This window comes from Chaetomium tenue (assembly GCF_020726465.1).
Source record: "Chaetomium tenue strain MPI-SDFR-AT-0079 chromosome Unknown F5144scaffold_3, whole genome shotgun sequence".
Classification (NCBI taxonomy): Eukaryota; Fungi; Ascomycota; class Sordariomycetes; order Sordariales; family Chaetomiaceae; genus Chaetomium; species Chaetomium tenue.
This window is the reverse complement of record NW_027117331.1, coordinates 2,430,869-2,450,332: the sequence shown is the minus strand read 5'-3', so window position 1 is coordinate 2,450,332 and position 19,464 is coordinate 2,430,869. Positions and strand designations below refer to the sequence as shown.

General features: G+C 55.2%; 4 protein-coding genes across 4 annotated transcripts; 1 reads left to right on the top strand and 3 right to left on the bottom strand.

Annotated features, from left to right (window-relative positions):
* Nucleotides 1-502: 502 nt before the first annotated feature.
* Nucleotides 503-2,751, bottom strand: F5144DRAFT_183998 (uncharacterized protein). The gene is made up of 2 exons (XM_066782754.1): nucleotides 1,959-2,751; nucleotides 503-1,904 (listed from the first exon to the last, which is right to left on the bottom strand). Exons 1-2 carry the CDS (start codon nucleotides 2,657-2,659, stop codon nucleotides 548-550), a joined length of 2,058 nt encoding a protein of 685 aa, XP_066644838.1. The 5' UTR covers nucleotides 2,660-2,751; the 3' UTR covers nucleotides 503-547.
* Nucleotides 2,752-4,875: 2,124 nt separating this feature from the next.
* Nucleotides 4,876-13,115, bottom strand: F5144DRAFT_601288 (uncharacterized protein; the record flags this gene model as incomplete). Its single annotated transcript, XM_066791136.1, has 13 exons — nucleotides 4,876-4,961; nucleotides 5,031-5,090; nucleotides 5,153-7,329; nucleotides 7,384-7,435; nucleotides 7,494-8,060; nucleotides 8,109-8,323; nucleotides 8,385-8,497; nucleotides 8,558-8,786; nucleotides 8,842-9,148; nucleotides 9,215-9,563; nucleotides 9,620-12,332; nucleotides 12,387-12,540; nucleotides 12,614-13,115. The coding sequence occupies 13 exons, from the start codon at nucleotides 13,113-13,115 to the stop codon at nucleotides 4,876-4,878; spliced, it is 7,524 nt and encodes a 2,507-aa protein (XP_066644837.1).
* A 1,685-nt stretch (nucleotides 13,116-14,800) lies between these two features.
* Nucleotides 14,801-16,294, top strand: F5144DRAFT_183949 (uncharacterized protein). The gene is made up of 3 exons (XM_066782752.1): nucleotides 14,801-15,164; nucleotides 15,215-15,265; nucleotides 15,336-16,294. The coding sequence occupies exons 1-3, from the start codon at nucleotides 15,109-15,111 to the stop codon at nucleotides 15,967-15,969; spliced, it is 741 nt and encodes a 246-aa protein (XP_066644836.1). The 5' UTR covers nucleotides 14,801-15,108; the 3' UTR covers nucleotides 15,970-16,294.
* A 227-nt stretch (nucleotides 16,295-16,521) lies between these two features.
* Nucleotides 16,522-18,478, bottom strand: F5144DRAFT_183958 (pyridine nucleotide-disulfide oxidoreductase-domain-containing protein). The gene is made up of 2 exons (XM_066782753.1): nucleotides 18,219-18,478; nucleotides 16,522-18,162 (listed from the first exon to the last, which is right to left on the bottom strand). Exons 1-2 carry the CDS (start codon nucleotides 18,325-18,327, stop codon nucleotides 16,619-16,621), a joined length of 1,653 nt encoding a protein of 550 aa, XP_066644835.1. The 5' UTR covers nucleotides 18,328-18,478; the 3' UTR covers nucleotides 16,522-16,618.
* Between the last annotated feature and the right edge of the window lie 986 nt (nucleotides 18,479-19,464).

Below are 19,464 nucleotides of genomic sequence, written 5' to 3'. Positions count from 1 at the left end.
GAAGCTTCGCTTGAATCACTCTAACATTGGCCCCCGCGCCTCTTTCTTAAGTCAGACCCATCAACCCAACCAAACGGAGGTAAGTCTATCGCATTTGCATCGCTCGAAGATGTTATTAAACGTTGCTACGCTCAGTTCTTTCAAAAACGCTGTTGAATGCCGCTCCGTGAATGTACGAAGTTGGGTGAGTTATGTGAGGGTTAGGTTAATAATGGCTTATGGCTAGGGGCCGGGCGAGGAGGGGTCTCGAGAGGGTTAAATACAAACACATGTACATACAATAAAAAACACGATTTTGTAGATATAAATTTCGTTGCGTTTTTGAGCCATTCAGCGGCTCCCAAACTGATGGATTTGGTGGGAGCCTGAAATCACACAGTCCCAAACGGCACTCTCCTCTCTCAAATGCTGTATTGATATTGCGTGTGACGCATCCCCTCCTCTCTTTTCTTGGGTGAGGCCCGGGAAATATATGCTCAATAAGATAGATATACGCTGAAACGGTCACAAACTAGGACCCCCAAATCCATCCAGATGAACCCAAAAACTAACACGTCCCAATCCCCGCCGTCTTGCCCTTCCCAAACATTAGAAACCCCCACTCGCCCCTCGTGATGGGCGAGATATCATCGTACCCGTTCGGCGTCATTGGCCCGACCCTATCGTCCCCTTGTGGCTGCACCTGCAGGTGACCATCACTCTCGCCACCACCACCACCACCACCACCACCACCATCGGCCACGCCACCACGCAGCATCAGCTCATCGATCGATACGCCGCCATTGGCACCGCCGTTTCCGACTGTCCAGCGCGCGTTGGCGAACGACTTGATGGCGCTGTGGGGGCGCGCCGTGAGTTCCTCCTCCTCTTCGTCTTCGTTCTCTTCTTGCACCGGCTCCATGGGCCGTTCTGTTGTTGTTTGGACTTGCGGTTTTGTGGCGGTTGGCTTTAAAAGCTGGACCTTGCCGCCGCCGCCGCCTCGGGTGGGCTTATCAAATGTTGTTTGCAGCTTTAAGGCGAGGGATCGTCCAGGGGGCGCCGGCCGGAGTTTGGGGGTTGTGCGGAGCATCTCGGAAAGGGTGGGTTCCTCTGGCTGATGCCAGGGCCTGTTCCGGTAGGTTGCGGATGTCGGTGGTGGTGGGGGCGGTGACGAGGGAGGGGGGAGGATCTCAACTACTGCTGGAGCATCTTCGGCGGGGTGGGAGCGTAGCGGGTGGATTTCGATCGTCGTTGATGTGGGCAGGTCGTTCTGTTGTTGTTGGATCTCGCGGTACCAAGCTTCGATCTCGTCGAGTTCGGATTGGTCTTCTGGGAGAAGGTCGCCGGAGAGGAGAATCTCCTTGTCGAGGGCGTTGGCTAGATCAGCGATTTGAGTTTGGATTTCCGGCTCGTGGTGTTGCGGTGGCGGGGTGGTCTCGGTGTGCTGGCTGCGTCGTACCGACATTCTCGGCCCTTTTGCCATCGGTTGTTCCGTAACGACCGAGATCCGTTTCCTTTCAGGCAACGGCCAGCCCTGTGCGGGGTCGACATCGTTCTCCACGCCGCTCTCTCTTTCAATGCCCCCATACGCCCGCTCGTACATGCGACAGACGTCGGCCAAGGCAGCATCATTGAGGGGATCGAGCCATCGGTAGGCACCCAGCAGAGTACTCTTGCGCAGTGCACGACGCCCGTTGGCGAGGAACAGACGGCGCAACTCGTCGACGGCATCCTCGAGCCGGGCATTGGCCCTTGTGCGGGCGTAGGCTTGCAAAGCTGTGCGGAAGGTGTATAGATGGTCGAGTGACAAGAGTGTGAGGCGTTCCGATGTAAAGAGCGTCTTGTTTTGGACGGTTGACTTCAAAATTAGGTCGGCTGGCAGGCCGAGGGCGGAAGGGGAGACCGCTTGGGGAAGCCAGGTGGGACTGTCAAGGTGTGTTAGTGTTGTGTCGGACCCCGCAGCACCTCAAGGCACATACTCTAATTTGAACTTCTTCGCCGCCTTCTCGAGTGCTTGAGTGAGACCCTTCTCCTCTCGCGGGCTTAAGGGATGGGCATAAACAAGCTTCAAGCCGAATTGTGTCGAGTTCTGAGTTCCCAACCGGGAGCCGGCACCGTTCCCTTCTGCCCCCGATAATGACGACATGACGGTGAAAGGGGTGGCCGGTGTCACGGGGACACTCCCGTATGCCGTCGGGCTACCCGGCCATCGTATCCTACGGCTGAAGGTGGAGTCGGAAGTCGACGCTGAGGAGGCTGTGGTCGCCGAAAAGGCTGACGCCTCACTGAAAGCCGGCGAAGCAGTTCCATTGCGCAGTTGGTCCAAGTGAACGTGGACTATCCTCTCCCTTATTTGCGCTTCCCCCGAGTTGTTCGGCCGGACGAGCTGCTTGAGGGCTTCGATCCTCGAGGTGGGAAAGGTGGACCTGGACGGCGTGCTTCCGGCCGACACTAGACGCGGGCTAGGGGTAAATGTTGGAGAAGAGATGGGTGATGTGGGTATTTGGTAGTCCCGGCGGACAACCAAGAGGGTGATGTGGGCCGCTTTCCTTCCTAGGCGTTTGGAGGCATACTCGAGTGCCTCGTTGACGTGGGCGGGCAGGTGATGGCCATCGGCGATGGAAGGGCCAGCTTCGAGGGGCGAGGAGATGCGACCCCTGATGCACGGAGAGAACGACATGATGCCGACTTTGTTGTTGAGTGTCCGGCTCAGAAAGAGAAGGAGTGGTAGGCCCAGAGAGAAGGGCTGGCCGGTGCTCTAAGTAGCCAAGCCAAGGTATGGTCTGCGGTAAGGCTGACCCAGTTAACTGGTGATGGTGGCGGTGGCTGACCGTCTTCTTCAAACCTCAAACGGAATCCTTCGAGATGCAAAACAAGACGGACATGCAGATTATAAAAGAAGGTTCCTGCGCATCTGGCATCTCGCATGCGAGGCCCTGTTTCAAGACCCGATCGGGAAACGCAAACAATGTTTCCAAACAAAGAACAAAACAACGGGCACCCGGAATGAAAGGGGTATGGTGACGACAGGGACGGGGACGGGGACGGGACTGGGATTGGGGCCGATAAAAAAAGAATGGGCGGCTAACAACCAGACGCGATGAGATAGTCAGAGCAGGTGCAAAGAAAAGATGAAACAAGCAACGACTTTCCCAGCATCAGGCAACCTAACTCTGCCCTCGTTTCAGGTCGTAGCACCAGCAGTTTCCCGCCATGACGGGTCGGTGCAAAATAATAAATAGCATCTCATCACAACAGTAATCCCGCGTGGTGGTGCGGTGAGCACGCGGTGCCGTTGGCCATGTCTCTCCCTTGACAACGAGGGCGTCATGCACGTCGTGTGATTTGTGATGAGGTCTCGGGAAGGAAAGAAGCCACTGCAATAGCGTTGCAGCTGGCAGGGATGAGGTCGGCAAAGCGAGGCCTCTGGGTGGGCGGCCAGCCGACCGGCCCCGCCCCGCATGGGCCATGTGTTGGGGTAAGCTGAAGATGCGCTTTCATCAAAGGCCCAAGACCAACAACAAATGCGTGTTTGGTTCAAGATGCCAATGCTTCCATTAAGAAGTTTATTTAAGAACCTTTCTGCGCTTGCAAACAAAACAATTGTATACTTCGGCCATAGCCCAACATCATCACCCGACAATCAGCCCGAAAATACAGACAGAAACGTAGAAACACAAGACCATGCTTCCACCCCGCCAAAAACACACCACCTCTCACCTAACAAATCAAAGAACAATTGAAGAAAAAAGGAAGCGAAGGAAGCAGCCTCGGCGGCTAACCCCATGCCTCTGGCCAGGCCAGAACTATTTCAGGGGACCCACCCACTCAGTCTTGACCTCTCATCTCATGCGGGGTAGCGGAGCACAGGCCAATTCGGGACCTTTTAGCGTGATTCGACCAAGCAGGTTTAAGCTTCCCAGGCCCTCTCTCGGAACTCCCCAGCCAGCCAATCCCATCCGGGCGTCTAATAAACTGGGGGGGACAAGGTTCTCTGCTATTTTGAGAATGCAAGTCCCAACGCCTCTTCTCGAGACGTGATTGGTCATTCTGATCTGAGATGTGATGTGTGGATGCAGCTTCTGATCTTTCGGAGCAGTTAACTCATCGACAATCGACAGAGACAAGCCCTCCCCGGAAGCCACACCCGGCCTCGTGGTGACTTGTCTCGGGCGTCTTGCACTAGAGCAGCCGGAGCCTCATGAAAGTTTGGTCTGGCATTACCCTGTAACTACTCGTACTTCGCTCCCAATCACAATACCTTATTCCCGCCGGTGTCAAAAATAGTCAAGCCTCGTCAAAAGTCCCAGCTGAAAAAGAGCAATGTTCTGGTTGACCCATAATGTTGTTGAGACCCTCTCTCTAGTTACCCGACTCCTTCGAGAAAAGACATCCAGCCCAGAGTCACAAGCTGGAAACTGAAGCAGAAAAATCCCCAAAACACCAGCAATAAAAACCCAATGTCCCACCCAGCCACGCCTGTCATGCATAGAAGCCGGTCCTCTATGGAGACTCCCCCTCCCAAACAAGTGCAATGTGCAATCTAATGAAAAACAATACAGTGACCCGCCCGACCCCGACCAGACCAGACCTGTCCCCAACCAACCCGTTCCTCTATCCGTCCCAAAGTCCCGCGCCGTCCGTGCTGGTAGTTTTGGGAAATGCAGATTGTGAATGCTCGATGCCCTTGATTTTCCGCTTTGACGCCGCCGCTGATCCATAGGCAAATGACACCTTCCGTTTCGTTTTCGTGCTATTATCGTCGCACCAAATGCATCCCGTAAAATTGCCCCCCCCCCCTTCCCCCCCCGTTTGGTGGAGGAGCATCCGCCCGGGCCATTCGTCATGGCCGTGGTCGTAATCTCGTTGTGTCATGATGCCCTGCCGTCTCCTTCTCTACTCCTCCACACCCCGCAGTTCGTCCGTGACGGCGTCTTCAAATCCGTCGAGCTGCCCGGAGCCCACGGATGAATTTGCCCAGTCTGCAGAGACCCGGTATCAGCCGGCCGTGTTGCTTGATGCGACGCTTGACTCGTCGCTATAATACATACCCGAGCCATCCTCCTCTAAATCGTCCACCACCATGAGCCCGTTCAGTGCATCAAAGACATCTATTCCATGTGTCAGTCAACCCTGCCGTGTGCGAGAAGGTGAGTATAAAGTGACCGCTTACCATGGTTGAGCTGCACGAAGCCCGGGGCCTCGTTATCCTCCGCTGGCTCCTTCAGATTAAAGTATCTGCCGCACTGCTTGATCACGCGCTGCAAGCCCCCAACTGCGCGCTCCGTCACCTCCGTGTTGCGGACCACGTAATTATCCCGAAGATAGTACAGACACCTTACCCCCAGGGCCCTGGCCGTTAGCCGCATCTTCTCGGTCAATTCCCGCGCCTCCCCCGTGTCCTCGCTGCCCGGGGGCCGGAAAGTGCGGTACCGGAATATCTTCTCGTGCAGGAAAGTCTCAGTTCCATCAACGACCGACATATCGAAGTAGGCGAGCAAGCCGGGTGCCCAGTCAGGCACATTGTCGAGGCCAGCCATGACGATTTGGTGCGCCGTCTCCCCCGTCCTCTCTCGTGGTCCGTCAAACGTCTCCCGCATGAAGTCCAGGAACGCCTTGCCCTCGGCGTTCTGCAACGACATGCACTGATGTGACGTGTGCTTGACCAAATTATTGACCAAGCCTGCGTCACTTGCGGCACGACAAAACGCCGCTCCGGCCACACGTAGATACGGCGTGACGGCGACCTGGCTTACCCGCCCAGATATCCGGTGGAGGAACGTGCGAAAGATGCCACTTTCCATCTCGTCGCTCTCTTTAATCAGGGTTGTGATGATTGAGTGGGTTGCTGCTGGGTTCTGGGCAATCGAAATAAGCCTGTCGGCAAAGGCATTGACCTGGGGCTCTTTAAAGCCCGGGTGATGGAGAATCTCGCCTTCTTCTATCGTGAGGTCGAATGGCTGGTCCGGATCCGTCCTGAACCTCACCCGCTCTCGAGCGTCTGCTGCACCCGTGGGGCTGCCATCGGCCGTGTACGAAAACCGGATATTTGACAGCAAAAAGTCTAGGAGGGCGATGATCGTTTCGTAGGACGGTGGTCGGTTGGGCGGTCTCCTAGCAACCATAGAAACCATTTTAACGAACTGCTGTGGGAGATGCAGCTCGGCGTGTGGATCTGCCCAAACGATCCATATCAGCCACTTGAAGAAGTGGTGGTGCCCCAAGAAAGCTGCCAGTTCGTGACGGCCCATCTTGACGAAGGACAGCATAAAATCAAAAACTTCATGCCACGAACGCATGTTCGATTGGAAGTTCTGCCACAGGTGCTCGAGGTATTCGATCACCCCCGCTATGACCGATTCCCGCGGGTCGAACTCATCCGAATCCCCCTCGTCATCCATTTCTAGGGGCGGAAGACCGTATTGTATCGGGGCATGTGCCTTGATCGACCGGAGAACGTGAAGCATGAAGTTGACCGTCGCCTGGCGAACATCCTCGTCCGCGTTCCTCTGCATCAACATGCGGAGAGGAAAGGCGCACCTGCTGAAGTAGTCGTGCACTGCGATGCTGCAGCGACAGCAGCTCTCACACATGGTCTGGATGCTGCCCAGAAGCGTGTAAAAGTCGGGGACATCCTTCGTCCGTGACGCAACTTGATCCAGGTGGCTAAGAGCCATGGAAATTGCCTGCGTCTCCAGGGCATGGTCCGGGGAGCACCCATCCAAATGCAGGTTCCGCACACTCGAGAGGATCAAGCACACAAACTGGATCTGGGACGGGTCAAACAGACAATGCCTCCGGAGCAGCCAGGCGTTCTCCTCCTTGATGAACTGTTGGATGTCCTTGGGCATCTTCACGGCAAGAGGAATCGAGCGCTCTTGGGGCTGCTGCGGCACCACCTGGTTCTTGGTCCGAGCCGACGATCTCTGGTAGAACAGCATGTAGGCGCTATACTGCTTTTCAAAGACCGCATTGCTTGACTGGAACTGGGGCTGGAAATCTGGGCCCCCGAAGCATGAGTTTTCCATCGAGGCGGGATCCCACGGGGTGACCGTCTCGTCGTTGAATTCGACCCAAGTTTGGGCGTCGGTGTCTGTTGGGCGCTCCCGGATGTATGAATAATAATGGCCCGATTCCGCCGTTCCGGTATGGACAAGGACGCCAACAAGCTCGAAGATGTCTTCGTCTTCGCCAGGATTGCTCAGGTGGTCGATGGTGTACGGCCGCATGTCGATCCTGTCGGGGAATGCGAAGTAATCGTTAATCTTGCTCCGCTGCATGGTCCGCAGGTTAAAGTCAAAGCGCTTTAGATGACAGATGAGATTGTCTGGGATATCCTTCAGGCAGGCTCTGTTTCGGACGGTTAGTAACGAGTGTATAAAGTGAGGCAATGTTTCCACGGACCTCTTGACAGCGTCGACATGGCGATCGCAGGTAGAGCATTTGTATTTGTTATCTGTGCTCTGTTAGTATCGACACAAGCTACCCTCCGTCACGTTAATCACGGCACATACCGCCTTCCATGATTTCGCCGTCGACGTAGGCCTGCAAGCTTTCTTGCAATGTGCTTTTCCCTTTGATATCGCACTGGATTGCCGAGAAAGGCTCGAGCCGTTCAGAAACGTGTTCGCATTCCTGGGAGCGGACTTGTTGGACAAGCTGGCCCCCGTAGAAGGAACGAAAGCGGTTCTTCTCGTCAGCCGTCAAAAACTGGCCCTCCCACCGGTCAAATAGCAAATTGTAGAACTCATCAACATCCATCTGGACGAGGACGTCGATCTGAGCGTCTTCGTATGTCTTGATGCTACCAACACACTCCTCGGGATTGATGAAAGGCCGGACGCTATCCTGCAGAAACGCGAATAACTTTTGTGTCTGAAAAAGTAACTGCTGGTCGTATGCGCGGTCTTGGACGGTGGCCCCAAGCATGAACTCGCGGAAGTCCACATTCATGAACAGCTGGGTTATCAGCGAGTTGAAGTAGCAAGTGTTGGACAGGTTGCGGACGCCAGGATAACCACACGACGCTCTGATTGTTTTGGCTCTCTCAAACTGCTGAGGGAGCTCATAGGAATAAACGTCTGGAAGGTCAGTTGTGTCCGAGATAATTTCTGGGCGGCGTAACTCACCACCATCTTGGGTCGGGGAAACCGGAACCAAGTCCTGCATGTCGTCGACGAGCCACATGTATTGCGTAGGGTCATCTTTGACTAGCCTGAAGATAATTTCCATTAGCCGGCCCCGGGTCTGGGGGCAACCAATGGGCCGACTACGACCGACTTCTCTCGTCACCTCCTCGCGGTGCTGGAACAGGTGCTTCCAGAAGAGTTTTTGAGCGGTACCCCTAGGGAAACATCAGTATATCCGCACCGTTTGCTGCAAGACAGAGGGTGAAAAATACTAACCTCGCTGGAAGTATGTCGCGGCCGGCTCGCCCGCTGCGACTGCACACAATGTCATGCAGGAGCCGAACCAAGCCGGCCGCAACATAGTCAACATTGTTGGGCTTGGTGAGATCCTTGATACACACAGTTAGAGAGAATGCAACGATGTGCTCGCCGGGGGACACCGAACGTACCTCGAACGTAGTGTAGTTGACAAGCAGGTCGAACCAGTCATTTGACAGTTGTCTGAGATCTAGCATTCCGACCTGCGTTTCTTCTAGGGTGCTGAGCATATCGGAACATAGTTCAAGAATCTCCTCCGAGTTGCCAGTGTCCGTGATCGCTGGCCTGACCAGGCGCGAGATGAGAGGCCAGAAGAACTCTCTGAGTTTTGTAACTGCCGTTGGCCGTTTTCCCGAATAGCTGACACCACACGTTAGTTCATGCTAAACAGGGGAAACCACACGGCCATTATTACCTCTCATTCTCTGCAATTGCGCCAGTTTTTTCTCGGATGAGGACCGCCGTTGTTCGCCGGACAGTGGCCCGCAAATCGTTGAGGAGGAGGTCTTCAAGGACATGGGGGACGTCTGGGTGGGCGGCGAACGTCGACAGAAAGCCGTCGCTCACGCAACAACTCTCCAGAATGCTCTGGAGACACAGGGCTATGTGTTTGATGGCGCCCTTTTGAGGACTGGAGGAAGTAGCCACTGAGAGAATCGCAAGAAGACGATCCAAGAGGGGAGCGTCAAGAGACTGAGCCGTGGATGCCGGAAGTTCGGAACCTGAGCGCCCCATAGCAGGTCAGTAAAATAAGAGTCATAAAAGCGAGAACCAAACGCAATAAGTACCTTTGAGAAGGGAAACAAGCAATGCTACGAGAGCAGAACCAAGTTCGATTTGCAGTTCCCGGGTCGGACATTGGGCCACAACCTGAGGGTCCGAGATTGCTGGGACGACGAGGGCCATGGCTCGGGCCAAAGATGCCATACGTGGACTGTCATCGTCGGTTTGACTCGACTCCCCTACAACCGCGGATCTTGGCCGCCGGGAGCCGAGATACTCTTGAAGAGCATGAACGGCATAGAGCGACTTAAATGGCTGCGCGAGAGGAAATGTATGGAGGTAGGAAACGGAGGGGTTGCTAATTGCCTCGAGTAAGTTTTTATCGACAGGGAGCTTGGCCAAAAACCCGTATATCTACCGAATGGTTAGTGTTACCGTTTGAGAACCAGGGGAATTACCGGGGTTCTTACCTCACGAGCGAGCTTTTCATCCATCGATAGGTATTCCCATAATTCATCGAAGTGGTTCAAGATCTCAACCTCGACTGAAGATGCACCTTGGGGAACCCTTGGTGAAGTAGGAGCCTCGAGCTCTCTCTTGACCAGAATAAGGCCGTCGTGAATTTGTAGATCGTCGAGGGACTTGCAGATATCACTTTCCTGGGGAAGAAACGGCCTCCCTCGGTAATAAATCCGGTAGCACTCGAAGCCAGTAGCCTCCCGCAGCCTCGCAAGCAACGCTGCAGCTGTGTTACCCTTGCCGATGTCGAGAGGCATAACCGTGGTCTGTTTGTCACCATCAAACGACTGATACTTGAGTCCTGCAGACTCGCCCTCCATTTCTTTCGGCGACTTGGGGATGAGCGCTCTCATGTCCGGCGTGGAAAACTGCGGCTTGGCCTGGTGGGCCTGGTGGAACTCTCTCAAGACCGCCAGGGAGCGGACAAACAACAGTTCTTGCTCTTGGATTTGTCGGTCCGTGGCAATTAGAACCATGGAGTCGTCGTCCCCGCTAGTGGTACCATCGGCAAATGCCTTTAGCCTCGCAGCTGCCGACGAAAGTTGCCCGAGGCACCGGTCAGTAAGGGCGAGATGTACTTTCCGGGCCCTGTGAGGTGGGAACGACTGGATGGACCGACTCTCGAGGTAAACATCGCTGACCAGGGTGTGGATAGCCCGTTTCTCGACTGTTCCCGTCGGGGCAGTAAGAGCAATCCGCCACAGCATTTCGATTCCGGCGTTTTTAGAGTTCTCCTCGTCGTCGAGAACAATGCTAGCGGGGTCGTTTACGAGCGGCATCACGCCCTCGCGGACAAAGTCAAGAGCACCCTGACAGAAAAGCTCGGGGTCCAGGGCTAGGAGATACTCGGCAAAGCAGACCGACGCGAAAGTGTTCCGACCTGGGCCTCGCTTCATCGCAATAGTCAGGATTTGCCACGCAACATCCCGATCCTCCTGGCACGCCGCTCCTGAACCAACGAGGAGACCCCACAGTTTCGGCCCGAGTTCTTGCGTGATTGTCGTGGATTCCTGGTATATCAGTGACGTTAGAAGTTCCTTTCGAGGAACGTTCTGGGCCCCACTAATGACGGCAGGGAAGCCAGCCGCTTTCGCCACGGGGATCGTAGCAGCGAGCTCTTCGATCAGGAGCTTCGTCAGGTCGTTCTCGGAAGCCAACTCGTGCAAGTCCCGGGCATGATAAAACCGGATAGCCATCTTAAGAACCCAAAGGCTCCCTATCGTGGATGGGGACCGCTGCGCGATGTCACTCAAGCAGTCGCGGTAGATCTTCCAGCGGCCCTCCGGGCCAGGGCCGTGGCTCAGAACGCTGTCAAACTTCTGTATCGCGAACTGCTGAAGGTCAGGATACGCAACCGGTGACTGTGGCCCTAACCCCGAGGACTGGCGGATGAGGCGGATGAACAAATTAAACGGGGCAGAATCGGTGAGCAGGCTCTCTGGGAAGCGAGTGAGAATCTGTTTGAGGACCTGGTCGCAAAACTCTCGCATGGTTGAACCAAAGACCTCGACGGGAACCGTATTTAACTTATCCAGGAAATACATCAGCGATTCCTGCGGGAACAGGTTGGCGATGCGACCGATCATTCGGATAAGAGCGTCCGATACCCGTGGGTCTTGTGTCGATGTGACCGTCTGCCACAAGGCGTCGGTGTGCGCTCGCGAATATGTGGTCGAGACGACCAGAAAGCCGATGACATTGCTACTCTCAAGGGTGATTTCCGGATGACACGTCGGGCCCAAGATGTAGTTCACCAACCCCGTACTCAGAAGGAAGTCCGCAACGTAGCGCAACAGAGAAAGAGTGGCCTCCTCTCCAAGCGGATCGGCGTTTTTGCGGTACAAAGCCACCAGATCGCTGCACATGGTACTCACCGCCATAACGCGTAACTGCATTTGGCCGGACCTGATGAGTTTGACAAAGTGCGTGAACTTCCAATGGTATGAAACTGCCTCCGGCACAAAATGTGGAGCAACGGCCGGGCGATCCTGAAGATGACGGTCGATGACGGCCGAAGGGACGATACCGCCCGTGGCTAGACAGGTCTGGTATATCTCTGTCAGTCCCTCGATAAGGTTTGCCGCGCCCTCGGACGAGAGCTGGTTGAGGTTCTTGTCGATCATGTCCGAAAGCATCTCGGCCATGGTCGTGAAGAAAGTATACATGCGAGCAATGGCGCGCTTCGCAGGTTCGCCGACTTGCTGACCGGAGGAGTATTGTGCCCTGCGGAACGTGTACTTCATGATGTTCCCCGCTACCAGGCATAGATTACCGAGGTGATCGGTGATCGGCCGAGGGAACTGGGACGCCAGCTCGAGCTCGGGCGTGGCTAGCTGCCGAATAAGGAAGAGGGACCCTCCTTGGACTGCCGGAAAGTTTTGGAATGCGTCCACGATCATCATCATCTCAGCGACGTAGCTCCAATCATCGTCCCCGTTGCGCGGGAGTTGTGAGCTGTGTATTGACACCTCTTCCCGGCGCGTGAGGGCTCCAAGTGCGTGGATGTAAGGTGGTGAAGCGAGCGCTTGGACGCGTGCCTCGTCGGTCATGGTTTGACTTCGCAAGGCTCGGAGGTCCATCTCGACGAAGAAGGCTGCCAACTGTGCAAAGGACCTGAAAAACCCAAAAATCTCGTGCCTTATATCTTTAGCCCGGGGGTAGGCCCTGTGATCAAGGTCAGCTTTGTTACGAATATGTGCATCCATACATCGAACTCACTTCCGAGACACCATGTGGAGAACCAGCTGGGGCACAGCTTGCCACATATCTCGATGCATGAAGGTGGAATCTTCAACGGCGTGGAGAGGCGCAGTCTTGACATAGATGAGATACTTATCTATCCACTCGATGAATGCGCGAGGTACTTGCTCGTCTAGGGTGTTGCGTGTCAGAGTTACCCAGGATTGGTCAATGGGATAGGTTTTGGGGGTGGGGGATGCTCTTACGGGTTGGCAAGAATTGCAACAACCGAATCACGGTTTCCATATAGGATTCTGCGCTGTCGTGAAATGGGAACGACGCGGACGGGTCGTATTCAAGTAACCGGCCAGAGTCGTCCAACATTGTGATAGAGTCATCGTCATCGAAATCGGCGTCATCTTCCACGACCATAGAGATGATTTCAACTGGCGGACTCCCGCTATCCGAGCTCGACGATATCGCAACATCGGATGCCGTACCGTTGGCCGGCATGGCGGAGTCTACCTCATCCGCGGTTGTGTTGGCGGCATGGGTTTGAGATGCGGCGGACGGCGGGGTACAACGCCTGTGCATGGGCGAGGGTGATGGGGGGGACGAAGGAATCGCCTCAAGGGTCTGTAACTGTAACGGTGTCCGTACGTTTATTGTGACGCGGCTGGATCGTGGCTCGGAGGCAGAGGTAGGTTCAGCGACAGGTTGTCGCCGCTCGGGGGTGGCGGGTATGGCGAGGTCCGAATCAATCTTCATGGCAGAATCGCTTCTCAAATCGATGGCCGAAGTGCCCGCAACGGGTGGGCTAGGGGAAGAGCGAAGGGTCTCGACCGATCGGCTTCGAGAGTCGCTTGCTAGGGATGTGCGACGTCGCTTCCTGGAGGAGAGCTCGTTATCGTCGTCAAAGGGATTGGGGCGAGTCGAGCAAGGCTCGGAAGAGACAGCACGATCACTCGACGGGTCGGCTGTCGGAGCTTGAGCCATCGGGCTGGCGCAAGAGATGAATCTGGGGAAGGCGGCTTCAGCTCCGCAGACGGGTGAGCTCCGCTCGGGAAGCTTGGTGGCAGCTTCTAGATCGTGCAGTTGTGAGCATGTGGTGGTGTTTTGTGATAGGTGCAGGCCCGGGAAGGTGGGGGTGGTTGCTTTTGGATTAAACAGGTTGTGCTGGGGGGGAAGAGGCAGACACGGCAACCAAAGCCACCCAAAAGTTTGGGGCCCCGGTTTTAGAGATCTCCGGGCAGTGGACGAAGAAAAGCTGCAATTAAGAAAGGCAGCTTGACTAGAAAACAAGTTGCCAAAGGAAGACAAAGAGAGAGCAAGCAACTGTTTGCCGGCAAATGGAAGCAGTACGACAGGCTCGCTGAAGCTCTTCTGATGTTTGCTGATGTTCTCTTCTTCTGATGATGATCAAGCCCCCTGTCCTCGATGCTGGGGGGTTGTATGGTTGTATGGATGTATGTATGTGGTGTGGGGAGTGGGGTGCGGGTGAGCTCGGTTGGGAGCACGGTCGATGTGCATAAGTGACCGGGAGAGACAAGGTGACAACCAAGCTCTCGGTGGTTTGCAGCGGCTTCTGGGTTCAGAGAGGGGAGGTCTGGAACAGGCAGACGCGGGGAATGGAGAGCCGCGAAAAAAGAGATGGAAACCCCGGAATCAACACATACCGGTAGCCAACAGTGCACAGTTGGTAGCCAAATTCGTAAAGGAAACAAATAACCCAATGCCTGTGTTGGGGCAGAAAACAAAAGATGTTCTTAAGGTCCGGATTTGAGGAAACCTGCCTTTGGGTGGAGGCTTGGAGGTAGGTAGGTAGGTAAGGTTCCTCGGGAGCTTGGGGTCCCGCAACGGCGAGAAAGAAACGAAGAGGGGCTGCGCGGCTGCGGGGCGTGGAGCAGACGGGAGCTACCAAACCATCCAATGACGTGATGGTGGGGGTGGGGTGACCATATAAACCTGCTTGTGCTGGGCCAGCTTCACCGACGAGACAATGTCAGTAACACAAATCGGGCACCGGCCGATATTTTACGCTTCTCTCTTTGCACAATGTGAAAACCTGATTGATTGGATAACAAACCAGGAGAGAAAAAAAACAAACAAGTCTAGGCCCGATAATTGTTCTTCGGCGATGACCGTGTTTGAGAAGTGGAGATAGATAGATATGGTAGAGCACAGCAACTAGGAGGAAACTTTACTGAGGTCGAAGTACTTCTGGATGGATGTATCTACCTACATGCATAGGTAGGCAGGCGCACAGAATTTAGTCATTGAGCACCACAGCATTGGATAGAATGGCCCGATCCGCGCATATCCCAGCAGCCCGGGTAGACACTCTCGTTCCCGAGGCCCGTTTGCTCTAGGCAGAATTAGCGGAAGCTCTGGGTCAACCACAAATATCGTATACCATGAACGATGTTTTCATCCTTGTATGTACGCGGTAACCAACATGTTGTTGGCTCGTCAACTGAAGACAAATTCTCGAAAGCGATACTATCTTGACACCGGTGTATGCTTAGAATCCCAGACAAAGATCTCGATTCGTCTTGAGCAGCTAAATTCTGTGGGTCCCAGTCCCGGTTCCCACACACGGCCGCCTTTCTCCCCCTGTCGCTTTTTTTTTGCAGAACGTGAGAATGCATCATCACTTTGCAGCTAGCAACTCTTCAAAGTCGTCATCGCAACCACAATTGGTTGGAAATTCGACCTCGGGGCAAAATAGCTCGACTAGCTCAAAAGTGGTGACGGCGTTGCGATGGATCGGAAGAGGATCGTGCACACCCTCGATACGCCTTACTCGGCCGTCGAATGGTGAGCAAACCTTAGCTCTTCATGTGACTGCCTGCTGACTCGCATGCAAGGCCTCGAATAAACCAGGAGGACCAAGATGCCATCCTAGAGCTTCTATGCCAGTGAGTCCCGTTCTAATGCACCTCTACTCTCTGATATTGAAACGGCCATTCTGACAATGCACCCTTGTAGACTACTGGCCCCCCTCGGCGTTCACCGTAAATCTTTCATCCCCCCATCCAAGGGGAAACGAAAACGGGCCAAGAAAGCAGGTAGTCTAGAGAACCCTGAGGGAACATCACAGGTTTCCGATTTGCCCCCCACACCAGAACTGTCCGCCTATGTCGATGTAGGGCTCTCCCAAATCTCCCGCGAGCTGCAGGCCATGTCTACCCAGGACAAACGCAACCTAACATCGGAAACCGCACCCTCGGGTCTCGGTGGGGAGGAGCCCCAGATCGACACCAGGCCCTATGCCGTGGTCTTCGTGGCTCGTTCTGGCCAACCATCGACATTCCACTCTCACTTCCCCCAGATGGTAGCTCTTGCTGCTCAATCCCAGCCGGCGGACAAGGCCGTCAGGCTGGTTGGGTTTTCCAAAGCTTGTGAGGACCGGCTGAGCGCGGCGCTCGGGATACCCCGGGTTTCTAGCATCGGGCTGAGGGAAGATGCCCCGCAGGCAAAAGGGTTGGTCGATTTCGTGCGTCACCACGTAGCCCCCATCGAAGTCGCTTGGCTCCAGGAGGCGCGGGCTGGCAAATTCCTCGAAACGAAAATCGATGCCGTCCCTACAAAGATCGGAGTCAAGAAGCTGAGACTTTCATAATGGAGGGAGAGGCGGGCGTGTCGGCCGTGTCGGCTTTCATGGTGAGAGCCATGCCGAAGGAGGTTTCCCCACTCCCCTCCTGTTGCGCAAAAGTAGCCGGCAGCCGTCACTTCAAACGGCCACAAGGGACACAGAATGTCGATGCATGCATCCACCCGTTGCTGCACTGCAGTGTGACTCTCGAGCAACACCTGGAGCAACTGCCATGCATGGGGCTCTTGGACAGCACGGTGCCAAGTGTTGACGTCAAGGGAAACCATGGTGGTGCGCTAAACTGAGAGCAGGTATCGCCGAGGAGGACAGGAGGGCGTATGCGCCGTTCTTCGTGCTCTGCACGCCGCACCTTTCTGGAGTCCCATCAAAATACTCCTCTTAAAAGAACGCTGTTCTGAGGGTAGAGGGCCCGAGGCTTGACGATTTCTCGCAAGCGTGGGGTGACACATCATGAGGCTCATTCGATAATGTGGACAGAGCCAATCCTATCAGTCGTCTAAAAGCACCCGTGTCTATTTCCACAAGGATATCAATCTATCGTGCTATAACCACAAACCCAACTCCATGAACCACGCCCGCCCTATTCTTACACACATACACACAACATATCTTTACAACCGCTCCACCCCGCCCCTCGACATCCCACCTCCCAAAATCAGAACCGACTAATGCCCCTCCCAAAAAGCCACGACACCACCCAATACACCGGCACCAGCACCTTATTCCGCCACGACATACTCTTCGTCAAATACGCCCCGCGCCAAACCACCCACGCCACCCACCCCTTCAGCTCGTCCGCCTGGCTCTGGTGGATCGCCTTCCAGCTGCCCAGGTAGGTCAGCGTGCCCCAGTTGCGGAACCGGAACGCCTTTGTCTTCTTCTTCCCGCCCTTGTCGCCTGTGCCCGTGTCCTTGTTGAGCTGCTTCGCGAGATAGTTGGCTTGCTGCGCGGCTACTTGTGCTGTTTTGGGGAGGGTTGTGTCTGTTTCCATCACCGCGCAGTCGCCGATCACGTACACGTCGTCGAGCACGCCGCCTGCGTCGGGTGGGGTGGCCTTGTCGTCGGCGTTGCCGTTGCCGTCGGTGGTGGTAGTGGTGCGCGCGCGGAGGTAGCCGTCGGTGAGGATCCCCCCCGTGCGGGCGTCGCGGAGCAGGTGGCGGGTGGTGCCGGGGCTGGTGGAGAGGGGGTTGGTGCCGTTCAGGGGGAGGTCTTTGGACGCCAGCTTGGCCATCAACGGGTTGGCCATCAGGCCCGTGCTCCAGACTACTAGGCCCGCGCCAACTTCCTCGTCTCCGTACTCGGCGATCTTGATCTTGAGCGCGTTGTGGCGGCGGCCTAGTTCGCCGTCGGCGAGGCGTAGTCGTTGCAGGTGGTGCTCTGTCTTGACGTGGATGTTCTGCCGTGCGAAGGTTTCCATTGCGTAGCCGGCGAGAGCCTGGTCGAACATGGGGAGGACTTTGGGGGCGACGTCGTAGACGGTGATGCTGACGAGGGGCACGAGCTCTGGGTAGATGGGGGCGAGGTCGTCGCGGATGAGGTCGTGTAGCTCGGCGGCGAACTCGATGCCCGTGGGTCCGCCGCCGACGATGGCGAAATGCAGGAGCTGGCGCTTGTCGGCATCGCTGAGGTGGTCGGAGCCGCGCGGGTACGAGCACTGCTCGAACAGCGAGAGCACGCGCAGGCGGATGCGCCGGGCGTCGCCGATGTCGCGGAGGAAGTGGGCGTGTTCTCGGACGCCTTCGATGCCGAAGGTCTGGCTGTAGGCTCCGCAAGCAATGACAAGCTTGTCGTATGGGATGTCGATGAGGTCTCCCTTGGGCTTTTGGGGCACCGCCGACACCTCCTTCTCCAAGCCGCTGGTTTCTGACGGTGAAGGAAAGGGTGCCGGAACACGTGTTTTACTTGCAGCCTCCTCGGCGGCGTTTGTCTCGACGCGGATCGTTTTGCGGTGGAAATCGATGTCATCTGCCCAGCCCTGGTAGAAGCCGATTTTCCCTGGCAGGCGGCGGACAGGCTCCAAGATGGTGCGGAATTCGAGGGTGCCGACTGAAGTAGAGGCCAACAAGGGGGTAAACACAAAGTAAGAGCGCGGTGAGATTATCACACGTTCGTACTTTGCCGGGTCAAGGGTTCGAGCGAAGCCGTAACCTGCCCAACCTGAACCGAGAATCACGACCCGTTCCTTGCGAGTATCATTGTCTGATGAAGTCTGTTAATAGGGTTGCCCTCATAAAATCGGGGAATAAAATACCAACTTTTGGCGATGCTGAAGCATCTCGTTGCCGTGTGTGATCGGGCTACCAGTTGGCTACAACGGGTGAGCCCATGGGGAGCTATTTTCGGGGGTCTTGATAACGAGGACATGGTTAGTGTCACTGGATGCAAACATCAACAACCTGGAATATGGAGCAGTGATGGGAACTTTATATTAATGGTGAGACTGTGTGAGATATATGCAATTCCTGGTGGATGACTGTGTCTCATAAAAAAAAACCAAATAAAAAAAACCAAGCCAACATCGGATGCCACGGGGGGCGTCCCGAGACTGCCCGTTGATGTCATGGGACCAACTAGGCTTGGCCGGCGTTAGCCCGGACTGATCCTCGCTGACTCATGTCCCAAAAATTATCTAAAAAGTTGCTAGAAAATCCCACTGGAGGTTATCGATGTCCAATCGCCGCATGTTAGAGCCTGAGAGGTTTTTTTTGTGCCAAATTGATCCGATGATAACGAGGCTGAAGGTGTCCGGTTGCCAAGGATCTGACTTATATTCCTTGTCGGGCCTTAGCACGAAATGGCTTGGCGCAAGATGTGGACCGCCGGGGCACTGCCGGACTCCGACCGGTGGGCCCCGAGCAGGCTCCGGCTCGGGAGAGATCGGGAGGAGGTGAAGAGCCTCAAAGATCTCCTTGTCTAATTGACGAATTGAGTCCGGAAGGATTTGATCACTTCCCAAGATAGCACATTGAACTTTGTACTTGGTACTTACACTTCTTGCCGACATACAATCCATTCCTAAATCGGCGACACCGAAGATGCCTTGTATCAAGAAGGAATGAACAATGAAAAGGGAGGGCGATTAGGGATCCCACAAGGGCATTATAATGAGTTGGCTTGAGCAGGTTAGGGATGAAGCAAGGACCAGAATCTGCGAAAGACGGCCCTTGAACTAGGCCCTTGAAAATGGCTAGGCAAGTCAGGCACGAAGTAAGGGAGGTAGGTTAAGGAAGGTGGAAACCAGAGATGATCGCCATCGTAGCGCGCGAGTTTTTGCTCTCCACGCACACGTGTAAAGTGCCCTCATCCAAATGTCCCAAAACAAAAACAATGAGTGGCTTTCGTAAGGTCTAGATTCTCGCTTCGCATCTTCAAAACTTCGTCGACCACTGCCCAGCGAATGCCCAGTTCTCTTTTTAGAATCGAATTGTACCGAGTCGTCGATGCAACGGCGGTGAACTCGGTCGAAGCTCATGGACAAGCCATGTGGTTGAATGGATGCTG